Here is a 12,745-nt window from a genome sequence, read left to right on the forward strand (position 1 = left end):
GAAGTGTAAGGCAAGGGGGTTTAATTTTTTAATTAGAATGCTCTGATCCAATTTCCAGGGAGCAGATTTGGTGTTGGTTTATATCCCATGCAACTCCATCTGCGTGGGATTATAAATTCCAAATTTGGCTCAAGTGTTTGCCTCTAAAAATGCCTGTAGCTTGTTGTTCCAGCGCTACTTTACAGGTGTACTAGTTAGAGTAGGTCTATGTCTACACTACAGCCCGGGTCGAAGCTCTGAGATTGATCCACCAGCAGTCGATTTTGCGGGTCTACTGAAGACCCGCCAAATCAACAGCAGATCGCTCTCCAGTTGACCCCTGTAGTCTATCCCCAATGTAAATTGGCAGGGAATGACTTTGCTGTATACCAGTGCTAATCTTGTCTGCCCAGCCACACAACAAAGCACAGATTTCTTTGAAAATTAAATACAATCAGCATTGTGAAATTGCATCGCCCAGACTTTGGTTTACTTTTTTCAGTTGCCCGATTCAGCAGTACCCAAATACTGTGAAATTCTTGGCTTCCATTGGGTTCCTGTGCCACTAGGAATCAGGAAATTGCAGTAGCTGCACAGCTGGGAGAGAGTTTTAAAGGAATCTTTATTAAAAGGTGTAACCAACGAATTCCAAATGCATGCATTTCAGTCCTTTCTTTTCTTATTTTCTCCACTTAATCTTGAGATCACTAGAATCAAAAGCACCTCTAAAGCCGTAGATGTTGAATTGTGCTGTCTTGCTAGTAAGAGTGGGCAGGATTTTTCAGCTCCTACAAAGTTTTACCAGACAACGGAAGGTGTGTATGTGATAATTATAACTTGGTTCTTACAGTGCCTGAGAGTTTGCAGCTCAGGGCAGTAATCCCAATCTTATCGGTGTTTTGTAGTACAACAGTTTTCTTTATACTGGCATCTGTTTCACTTACTAGGGCTCAGCCCCACCCACAAAAGGAATTTCTGCTGATTCTCTGATAATCCTGAAATCACCCCCTTTGTACATTTCCCATTAACTCAGTGTTTGCTGTTAAGCTAGTGGGATAGGGTAGTAAAGGGTTTGTCACAGCAACATTTAGCTTAGTGTGTAGATAGACTTCAAACATTATGGTGGTTGCCCAGTGACAAGTATCTATCTGGAAACACTAGGACTGAAATAGTAGTGATGGAGGAAGCACATCAAGTTTGAGGTACATTGGCAAACCTAGGTGAGGCTCCAAGTGTGCTAATGCCTCCTCACTTTTTGTGAATCCTAAACTTCAACAGGTTCACCCAGAATAAATACAATAAATAAATGAGATTTAAGTCCAATTTCATAGTCTCATAAACCTTACCAGACCTCAGCTGAGTCTCATTAAAATATTTGAATAACAAAGCTATATTAAAGCTTTGAGAGTTTTTCCATGAGGCAAGGCTCATGCCTGAGGTGCAGATATTTTGAGTTTTAGTGGTGAACCTTTACATCCTGGACCCTTTGAGTTGGACACAGGATTTTGGTTCTTGGGGAAATTAGACTCTGGCCACTATACAGAGAGTTGGAATATTAGTACTCAAGTTCTAAACAGCTCAATCATAGGAGTTTTTAGATGAATAATTTGGAGGTTTGGGGCTTCAAGAGGCTGGAATGAAAAACAAGTTGTTTGTAATTGTCAGTGACCTGTTCCAGTAACTTATTTTTGAGGAAAGGGTTAACTATGGCTTTTGTAGGTGGTAACTGAAACTGCTTTTGACATCTGAGCTCTGCTTTAATAAGATATTCCAGGTGGTTAGGAAGTAATCCTAAAATAGCCCATGCTCTAATTGCTTCTAAAGTCAGGCCTATCCTCTCTGGGGAAGAGCAGAACATTTTGATAGCAGATGAGCTTCAGAGGTGTGTTTGGGGATGTGGGCAAAGGGAATGGGGCAGGCAGCTTCTGGGGACAGCCTGCAGGCTGAAAGTTCTTTCTCAGGGCAGGAACTATTTACAGAATTCTGGCTTTCTTCTACTGGTACATGATGTCAGAGAGCTGAGCCAAGACATAGGGGGTAGCTTAATTTTTTTCAGATGTCAGAAGTTTCAGGTGAATTCTTGTTTGCGATATCCCGGTTGGTAACTATGGAAATGATTATTTCTCAAACATCAAGTAAATTTCCTTGCTACAAAATGAGGGAGAAAACAGTAGCATATTCCTTGATATTAATTTTAAATAGTACAGAAAGGAAGCAGAAAACATCTCCTGACCTATAAAACCCCCTTTTGATGCCTGGTGGAAGGGATATTGATTTCTCAAGCTCCTGCTGTTAATGGAGAGAAGGGTCTCCCAGCATAGAGTAATTATGTTTTCCGAGAAAGAGTGAAAGTTCGATATGCTGAAGTTTATGCAGAGAGCTATATCCTCCATGCAAGAAGCTTTTATATAATAAATAAATGATCCTACATATGTCAGTAATTGTGCAGCATTCTCATCTGTAATTGGGTAGCTATTTGTTTTCTTCCTTCTGTGTCTTGCACGTTTCATTTGAGCTCAAGTCACTAGCAGTGGAACACTGTGAAATTCTGATGGCTGTTGATGGCTTATGTGAAATCAGTTGATGGATCATGGTCTGTTTCTCAGTGAACTGGTTTCTGACCTCACAAAACTGGCATTGCAGTTGTCACTATTTGGTATCATTGTTGGTAGTCTTGGCAGGGAGGCCACAGAATGATAGGTCATGAAGGTAGTCCCTTCAGATCACAGTCAAGACATGTGGACAGTGGGAAGTTTGTCTGTTGTTGTCCATGCTGTGGACCTGTTCTATGGATAAATTAACAATACTGGAGAATGAAGTCTACCTGGTACTCTAGACTAGCCAGAAATCCACTAACTCCAGTCTCCTTGTCCCTCACCTCTGCACTGGATTATACTCCGTTGCTACCCAGAAGCAGCCCTGATTGCATGTAAGGGAGAGTTGTAAGAATTTGATCTAGCTCATCATAAAAGAAGCATGCCTTGTGCCCTGAATCCGGTGTACTTTTATTTCACCAGGTCTCATTATCTGGGAGCTTCAGTACCTTTGTCTCACTGCTGCTTGCTATGCCAAATGATGCCAATTTCATCCAGCCACTCAGTCACACGGTTAAACATTGCAATGACAGAGTTCAGCTGGCCTTTATCTTCTTTTCACTAAAAAACATAGAAGTAGTGATGCTTTCTCACCTTTTGAAGTGCTTTGAGATTTAGCGATTAAGGGGAACATAAGTACTACTTCTTTGTGTTTTGATCTCCTTGGTGATGTCTCTGATGAAAGAATTTAAACTTCATAATTCTAAAATTAATGAAAAGTATATTTTTCTTTAAAGTAAAGAGTGTGTTTTTAATGCTCCATGCAGTTTTCCCACAGTAGGTTTTTCTTTTTTTTTTTTTTCTTCCTTCCTGGTTGTAAACTGTTCTCAGTGGAGAGTTGTTGGCTAATGTGTGCTATGTATAAAATACATTTGTGGTTTAATCTGCTTTTCACACTTCCTCTCTGCCTGGGGGAATTTATACATGTTCTCTTGCCCTCTCCCCTCCTGTATTTAAAAGAGAAAAATGGGTACAGCAGGTATGGCCAAGTATTTAAAATGTGCCTATAGTGAATTTGGGTGCTTTGATTCTAATATACCCAACTTTAAATGGGGGTCTATTTTCAGAAGGTGGATGCTTAACACTGTCTGAAAAACAGATTCCCTTAAGTTATGTCAGCTTGGGCACTCCAAATCACTAGTCACTTTTGAAGATCTTGGCATGTGTGTTTTATTCTCACTATTCATCCAGGTTTTTAGTTGCTCTTAGTTTTCTGGCTTCTTATCAGCAGGATGTTAGGAGCAGCTGGATGTTATCATAATTAACAAAAATATGTGTTTTTAATCTCTGTTAGCCAAGGACACCCAAATGAATCCTCCTGTGAACAAAACCTGTCTTCAGACCTCTCCCTAGAGAGGGAGGGGAATTGACCTGCTGGAATAAACAGCTGACATAACAGAAGTGGCAATAATCTCCAATTAAATATCTTTCAGCTGATGGGACTCACTGGATAATTGACTTTCCAGCAGGAATTACTGGCTCAAACTAAATCAGCGGGCATTAGAGCAGCCCACTGCTGTTTTTAAAGGGAAAATGTAGCTTTGTCTGTCTTTTACAAAGGTGAAGAGCACTTGGCATCACTACCAGATGACTCCAAGATTTCAGATGTTAGAGCAACTCTAATTAAAATGTATTTTTGTTCTGAAATCTCTTCACATATTCAGTGTCTTCCTATCAGATAAGGTGCAGTGCATTTGTAACCAGAATGGCAGGTACCACTTATAATTTACCAGAGCACTTGATTGGGTGGCTGTCTGTACCAGTGGCTACTGTTGTTCTATGGTGTTTGTGGTTTGAAGATGGCTACACAATATGTTTTATCACCCTTCTGTTCCCACAACTGAGAAATAGCCAGATCTGCCTTTGCTATTTTTCAGTTCTGCTAACTATTTCTCTGTCGTGATTTGCTGAGCAAGATAGACCCAAGTGGTGTCCCTATAATGCCTAATGAGAAGTGCAAGCCTTAATCCAACAGAGTTGAGCTTTCTATCTCTGTGTAGGAGATCCGAGTACAACAGTTCCCTAAGCTTGCGCATACCATGATTGGTACAGAGAGGTCTGCGCAGGGTCTCAACCTTATTATCCCCTATTTCCCATCCCTTTGACCTATCCTTAGAGCTGCTTATGTCAGAACACTAGAGGAGGCCAGGCTGCATGTTTTCCCATCCTGAAGTATGGTAGTGCTGGTCAGATGGCTAACAGAAAGGATGAGGCTCAACATGATCAAGTTGACAAGAATGCTTGACACCTGCTGCTTTCAATGTTGGCTCTAGAGACCATAAAAAAAAATGCACCTGTGTAAGGATGGTCAGACAGTAAGAAGCTTCATTCTTGAACTTGCTCCTTGTTTGGCTTTGAACAATGAAGTGAACCTGGCTACAGTGAATGAAGAGATCCCCCACTTCAAATGTTAGATCACTGATGTTTAACAGGTGGAATAATGTGCCCATTAGAGCTGGTCAGGAATTTTCCAGCAGCTTGGCTGGAGGGGACCAGGGGTACCCAGTTTCTGGCATGCAGTTAGGAAGTAAAATTGACAAGAGTCTTCCAGGCAGATAGCTTGCAAGCTGAAAAATTGTGCCTTGGGGCTCCCAAATGGGATTTCTCTGGAAGTTCTGTCCTGCAAAAAATTTTGCATTTTTGACTTTTTTCATACAGTTAAGAATAAATTTTATTTTAAAAAACACGGACTTTTTTGTGGGAAGAGATTTCTATTTTCCAGCCAGCTTCTGTGGCCACATATTTGGAAGCTTAATTAAAATACGATACAATTCTCTGCTTAAATACTTCTCTCCATCCCTGTGCTCCCTACACCAGAAGTGCCCTCCCCCGTATGTGTACTCCCTGTCTAGAATTGCCACCCATAGAGCAAGGGCACTCTCCCCATAGTCCAGTCATCCTCTTGTTTCTGTTCCCTTAGAATGGAAGTCTGACTTGGAGCGAAGAAGCTGACGGAGGCCGAGGAAGAGAAATCTCTCGAGATTTTGCCAAGGTAAGCCTGTCTGATCATTGGATTTCACTGTATGTGAAGCTGGGGTTGGGAGAGATAACTTTCAGCATGTTCCTCCCCGCTGTTTTGTTGAGGGATTGCTAATCCCAGACTGTTCTGTTGCAGCTTGTGGGAATGTGAAATAGGGACTGTGTACACTGAAATTCACTTAGCAACCTCTGTGTCTGGGGACCGGTTGGGTTAGGCCATGTTATTGCCTTTGATGGCTAAAAGGCAGCTTTCAGTAAAGCCTCCTAGTTGTCAGCTATGATATTTAACACTTTTGATCAGGATCCTTCTTCAGCTGGCAGTACAGGATTCAGCTTCCCGAAACTGATTAGCAATTTTGAGCTGTCAGCAGTTTGTGTCCTGTCAGACAAATAAACAACGTATTTAATTTAAACTAACCCTTTTTGAAGGAGTGTAACTAATTGCTATGCAAATCCAGTGATGCATTTCCTTCCCAATAGCTCAGTGTGTGAGAAGAGGTAGGCAACAGAGGAAATGACCCAATAAACCCATTTTCTTGTGGAATAGACAGACTTTGAGTAGCTAACTCCATGTCTTGAGAGAAAGACAGACACGTTTATCTCATTGAGGCTTTGCTTTTCCATTGATATCCTTCCCTAAGAGAGCACCTATGGCCAGCAGAAGAAATGATTTCCACAACTACATGGACTTCATTTCTGTTCCACATGCAGGAGTTTTTGTTCCTTGTGAATATTTCTGCTAGCAGTACTGGCATTGTGTCTTTCAGCCAGTCACAGTATATGCCCCCAGTGTCCGCCAGAGATGAAAATTGGATTCACTATGGAACAGTTGCATGATTCTCCTGCCTTCGCCTTTTCTGAAATGTCAGAGGGTGATGCTAAGAAGTAGAATTTGTTTTCTGAATAAATCTTATATGAAACTTTTCAGAAATATGTAATCAGAAACACTGGATCTCGAAGGCATTTTGCCAAAATATGTCTTCAGAACATTGGTTCTAGGCTGATTGCCAAGGTGAGTGAGAGTACTTTCCATCTGATTTCAGAGGAGCATCTCCCACCAGGCATTACTTGTTAGCACGATTTGAAAGATCTATATCTTTTCTTTCACCTTTCCCTTCAAGGCATTTCAGGGATTGTCACATAAGTGGAAAACTCAAAGGAAGGAATAACAGGATCAGAAGTTGCACCTCCGTTGTGCCTTTAAGGTGTGAATTGGAGGAGCTAGTGTACTCTGAGGGCTGGTCTACACTATAGAGTTAGGTCATCTTAACTATATCGCTCAGAGCTATAACTTCATGCCCTGTGCCATGTAATTAAACTGACCTAAGCCCTGGTGTGGACACTGCGAGGTGTCTTCCGTTGACCTACTGCCTCTTGTAGAAGTGGATTTACTACAGCAATGGAAGAACCCCTCCCGTTGCTGTTGTAAGTGTCTATGCTTCAGCGGCGCAGCTGCAGTGCAACCGCTTTACCTCTATAGCATTTCTAGTGTAGACATAACCTGAGTTTTACATTTCTTTTGGCTTTCCCATCTTTCCTTTCTGGTCTTCTGTTTGTTGCAGTAGTTTCTCTCTCTCTCCCCTTTGACCCAGGTTGGATCCTTGGAATCCTTTCTTTTCTACTCCTTCCTCCCAATAGCCCTGCATTATAGCAGCACTCCTCTGGCAGAGTTCAACCCTGCTTCCTCCCAAACCACAGTCTGCACCATGCCTGAACAATCCCCGGGAGATCAGTACAGAGTGTTCCCAATTCCGCCAAAGGGGCTCAGCTTGCTACACTTCAGCCTGGTCAGTGGAGGAGACCAGAACTCTACAACTGATTTGCCTCTACCTCTGTGGCAGCATGTTGTCCCACCATCACATGAGGCCCAGTATAATATATGGTGGTCTTACCCTCTCTGTCTGCCCTAGCATGGGTTATACCGTTATTTTTCTTAATTCCCCAGCTGTACGAACTGGATAGTGACCCTGAACGGAAGGAGTTCCTGGATGACCTCTTCATCTTTATGCAAAAGAGGGGTGAGTGAGCCATCTGCTTTATTTGGATAATATAAAATGGGACAGTGCCCTGGGAGCTGGCTCAAGAGAATGAAGCTGCCAGTTGAGCTTGCTGATCAGGTGGGAGAACAGTAGTATGACCTGAGATACTTGCTTTGAGAGTAAAGGGGCTGTGCAAAGAACTGTCCTGTCCTTGAATCCTGGATTATAAGGGCACGACCAGTTTCCCTACCCTTCCTTTCACTTGTCTAAAAAAAGCAGACTCTAAGATCCATTTTGGAACAATTGATTTCTGCTTCTTATCCTGCAACAAACCAATTTTTGAAACATTCACACAAATCTACACCCTGTCTCAGAATAAGCTGCTGTGTTGACACTGATCACCCACAAGAAGCCCCTGGTGTCTTATTTTCATGCTATACATCATGGAAGATGTGTGTGAACACCCACTCTGTTGGACAAGATCTGCATATAAAGTAGGTGTTCATGCTAATGCCTAGAATCTGCAATATGGGGGCTTGGAAAAGAGATACAAAGCACTCTTTTCCTGTTACCACACTGCGTTTCTTAGACCTGGATTTCTATTTCATATCATTCTGTTCAGCTGAGCCCAGGAACACAGCTGAGAGGAAACTGTCACGCTCTTTTTGCTATCAACCACTTGAAGTTTTTCTGATGACAGAAGTAGGGGGTGGAGTTGCTCCGCTAGAATATTTTATAGGTATCTTTCTAAGTATAGTTCTACCAGTTGAAGAGGAATGATTAATAAATGCCTACAGATACAAGAACATAAGAATGGCCATCCTGGGTCAGACTATCTACCGTCTATCCCAGGGGTGGGCAAACTTTTTGGCCTGAGGGCCACATCAGGTTTCTGAAATTGTATGAAGGGCTGGTTAGGGGAGGCTGTGCCTCCCCAAATAGCCAGGCATGGCCTGGCTCCCACCCCCTTTTCAATCCCCCCCCAGGCTTCTTGCCCCCTGATGGCCCTTTGGTGACCCCTGCCCCATCCACTCCCCCCACTCCCCTGCTCTCTGTCCGCCTCTGGTGACCCCGGCCCCATCCAACCTCCCCTCTCCTTCCTGACTGCCCCCCGAACACCCCGCCCCTAACTGCCCCCTGCTGCCCCATCCAACCCCTCCTTTCCTTCCTGACTGCCCCTGCTCCTATTCAACCCCCCTGTTCCCTGACCCCTATCCAACACCCCCACCCCCTTACTGCGCTGCCTGGAGCACCAGTGGCTGGCGGCGCAGCTGCACCAGAGCATGCAGCCGCGCCCATGGTCCCGCAGGCCGTAGGTTGCCCACCTCTGATCTATCCCAGTATCCTGTCTTCAGATAGTGGCTGGTGCCAGATGCTTCAGTGGGAATTACAGAACAGGGCATTATCAAGTGATCTGTCCTGTGTCATGCAGTCTCAGCAAGTCAGAGATTTAGAGACACCAAGAGCATGGGGTTGTGACCCTGACCATCTTGGCTAATAGCCCTTGATGGACCTATCGTCCCTAAACTTATCAGATTATTTTTTTGAAACCAGTTATACTTTTGGTCTCCACAACATCCTCTGGCAATGAGTTGCACAGGTTAACTGTGTGTTGTGTGAAGAAATACTTCCTTCTGTTTGTCTTAAACCTTCTGCCTATCAATTTAACAAACAAACCAGGGGTGTCAGTCATGTGAAGGGGTAAATAACACTTCCCTATTCTCCTCCACACCATTTTTGATTTTATAGACCTCTATCATGCTTCCCCTTAGTATCCTCTTCAAGAGGAACAGTCTGTCTTTTTAATCTCTCCTCATATGGAAGCTCTTCCATACCCCTAATCATTTTAGTTGCCCATCTTTGTACCTTTTTACAATTCAAATATCTTTTTTTTGAGATGGGGCAACCAGAACTGCACATTGTATTCAAGGTCTGGGTGTACCATGGATTTATATAGAGGCATTATAATATTTTCTCTTTTCTATCATTTTCCTAATGGTTCTTAACATTCTGTTAGCTTTTTTGAATGTTGCTGCACATTGAGCAGATGCTTTCAGAGAACTATCCATAATGACTCCAAGATTCTTTTTCAGTGGTAACAGCTAATTTAGACCCAATTATTTTGCGTGTATAGTTGGGATTATGTTTTCCAGTGTGCATTTCTTTGCACTTATCAACATTGAATTTCATCTGCCATTTTGTTGCCCGGTCATATGGGGCAAACCATCACAAATCTGAGGCTGAAATGAATTTTCCTTTCAAATGTTTTTTCCCCCACAGGGGTTAGTAAAAAATTGGCAGGCTGACCCTCTTAATACCTCTTTTGCAGCACAGTTGAAATAACATTCCTTTGCTAGACAACTGTGGTCAATTTGTCTGTTATGTTTTAGGCAGATCTGTCATTGGAACAGAAAGATAGTGGCCTCTTTAGACATGCCGAAAGGACTATGGGCTGGCTGTGAAGAAGTTCTGTAGATGAAAAGTGCGACACCACATTCTGCTCCTTTCACTGTCTCAATCTGCTGGGTTCTAGGAACAGGCGTAGTGAGCATTTAACATGTAAGAGGGAAATACCTTGCCCTTTGCTTATTCCTGTCATAGTATAATGTTCTATAACTGACAGTGCATTAGACCTAGGAAACCATCTCACTTTCCTTAGGGCTCTTATAGAAATGGTCACTACCCAGCTTATTTCTCAGGAAATCTGGTAAGGAATTGTGGGAAACATCTGTCTTCTGAAGTTGAAGAGCAGCCAATTGCCCTTTAACTGCCTTGCACTGGAGTTTGGGCCTCACCTCCACTTGGTCTGATGTTTCACTATGGTATTTCTGGGGCACGTTCCTTTCTTGAAAATCTCAAAGGCTTGCTGAAACATGATGAGGATGGGGGAAAGGGTGGCCCCCATTGCAGTCAGATTTCCAGCTAATTGTGGGCACATCTGCTGCATGGTTTGTATCTCATTTGGCTTCCACAGCTTGGCTGTAACATGCCACACCCTTTCTGACACTGCTAGGGCTTCCACATCCAGCAGTGTGGGGATTTGCTCTTGTGGCATTTTAAAAGCTTGAGCCCTGTTTCACTGATTCTGGGTCCTCCATGGGCAAAGGTTTAAGAAGTCCTAATTAGTTTGTATTTATGACTGTTATCTTGAGCTGCATGTTTCAGTCTAAGTGAAGAAACAAGAATATAGTCCTAGAAGAGTGTGACTGGCAGCAATGAAAACCTCTTGTTACCTTGAGAGAAATCTGCTCACTACCTCATTGCCTCCTTCCAATTACTGTTTAATTATTAACCAGCAACATGTTCCCAGTGCAGAGGCTGAGCCAGTCACCAGCTGACTGTTGTAGGAGTATAGCTTTGAATCAGCTGTACATTGCCAGTTTTTTTCTTTTCTTGCAGCTCTTGTTTTCCAGAACGATATTTAAGAGGACATGTTAAGAGCGCTACCCATAGTGGGAGTTAAATTCTAGAGTGCTGTTTCCAATGTTTCTGATAACTCCTACGGCTGACATCCGTTTACTGCTGTTATGCAGAACAAGCTAGATTGCGAGTCATATGGCTGGAGTGGTATTTGCCTGGGAGCCATTGCTCCTGTGGCAGCTCCCTAAAAAGTCAGTTGAGAGACTCTGTGGAGTTCAGGTTCTCAGATTGGTGTCCTGCTGACAGTGAGTTGTCACCCTAGTATTTTCCTGTGATGCCTTCAGTACTGCTAACAGCAGCAGTAGGAGCAGTCACCTGTTGGTGCATATCTGGCAAACATGCACATATTTCTACACATGCTAATGGACTCTGGCATGCTCCTAACATTTAGTCACTCACAGCAGAGTGAACACACAGATTATTATTAATACTTCTTTTTCCCCTCTGCGCTCCCACCTAACACAAATCAATCTCCTTTCTCATTAAATATAAACACCTTGTTCAGAAAGAGTCCACCAGAAGGAGACTGACAAACTGAGGCTTTAATGCACCTGGGAGCTGAGAACAAACTGCTATGTTTCTGTCCCTGTCCGTCCGTGTGTGTCATTGTCCAGTTAATTTATACCTCAAATCCAAGTGGGAGTGAATGCAGGTCTTTTTGTCAGCATCATTGGTATAATGATGGGTATTTTCCTGCCCTATTACAGAGACTCTGGATAATGCTGGCCCTTGTTTGGTGTTGGTGGCGGGGGGGATGACAGCAGACTGGTAACTAACGTTGATACTGGAGGCCTGATGTGAAAAACAAATAGCAGATTTCCCAGGAGCTACTGAAGAGCTCTGAGCATGAAAAGACTTGGCCCTTAGTGCCACTGCTTGAAATGTACCTAGAATGTGAAGCCATGAAATGGGCTTAATGCAGATCAAATGTGCAGGTCTCATCAGCCTCAGAGCACAGCAGGTTGTCACAGAATACTCCAGCTGCAAGTGATAAAATGGTCCTTCAGTTGCAGTAATGATGGAAGAGAGAAATGAGGGGAAAGCTGTAACTCTTCCTTTGTTGGGAGATTTTTTTGGGTATGTATTTAGGTGAATTGTACTCTCCATAGCTGTGACCCATGGGAGGGCTCCAGACAGTCCGGGTGACTGTTGTGCAGAACAAACTTTGAACTGGCTCAACAATGTGACCAGTCTACTGACTTGGGGGGCTCGTCCACATGAGACATTAGTGCATGGCAAGCCTGGGTGTAAATCTACAGTGCACTAGCTTACTGCACAGTAGCATCCTGTATGGACACTGCTACAGCACACTAAAAATTCCATCGTGCTCTTGGATACATTTGTGTTTCGAAGTGTCCATGTGGGACATTACTGTGTAGCAAGCATGCACTGTAAAGTCAGGCACTGACCTGCCATGCACGAATGTCCCATACAGACAAGCCCTTATCTTTACCTTGCTTTAAGTTGCTGCACCACCCTCGCACTCTCCCCTTCTAGACTGCATCTTCCACCTCCCTTCATTGTGGGAGGGTGAAAGGTTGGGAAGGGCATGACTTCCAGCTCTGCTGCAAAAGGAGAGAATTTTAGGGATGTGAATGTTCATATACAACTAAGTATGGCACTGAGCAAGCCTTCTCACATAGTTTTGCTAGTGCATCTCAGTCCTTAGCAGAGAATGATAATCCTAGCAAATTGTGTAGAAGTATTGTGGCATGGATAAACATCCACAAAGCAGTCGGTTTTAGACCTAACCCCTCTGAAACACACTTGCAACTTAAAATGAATCCAAAAAAC

At 43.3% G+C, this 12,745-nt stretch overlaps 1 protein-coding gene and 1 long non-coding RNA gene across 2 annotated transcripts in view; one reads left to right on the forward strand and one right to left on the reverse strand.

Moving 5' to 3' along the window:
• Window positions 1-12,745, forward strand: part of ARID3B (AT-rich interaction domain 3B) — a 47,879-nt gene that overhangs the window by 9,189 nt on the left and 25,945 nt on the right. The window contains exons 3-4 of the mRNA XM_073363265.1: window positions 5,494-5,565; window positions 7,498-7,570. Coding sequence (XP_073219366.1) covers window positions 5,494-5,565; window positions 7,498-7,570 — 145 coding nt within the window. The remainder of the gene's footprint in view (window positions 1-5,493; window positions 5,566-7,497; window positions 7,571-12,745) is intronic.
• LOC140918557 (uncharacterized) overlaps window positions 1-12,745 on the reverse strand; it is a 31,309-nt gene that overhangs the window by 6,868 nt on the left and 11,696 nt on the right. The gene's annotated exons all lie outside the window — the stretch shown is intronic.

This window comes from Lepidochelys kempii, chromosome 10 (genome assembly GCF_965140265.1).
Source record: "Lepidochelys kempii isolate rLepKem1 chromosome 10, rLepKem1.hap2, whole genome shotgun sequence".
Lineage (NCBI taxonomy): Eukaryota > Metazoa > Chordata > Testudines > Cheloniidae > Lepidochelys > Lepidochelys kempii.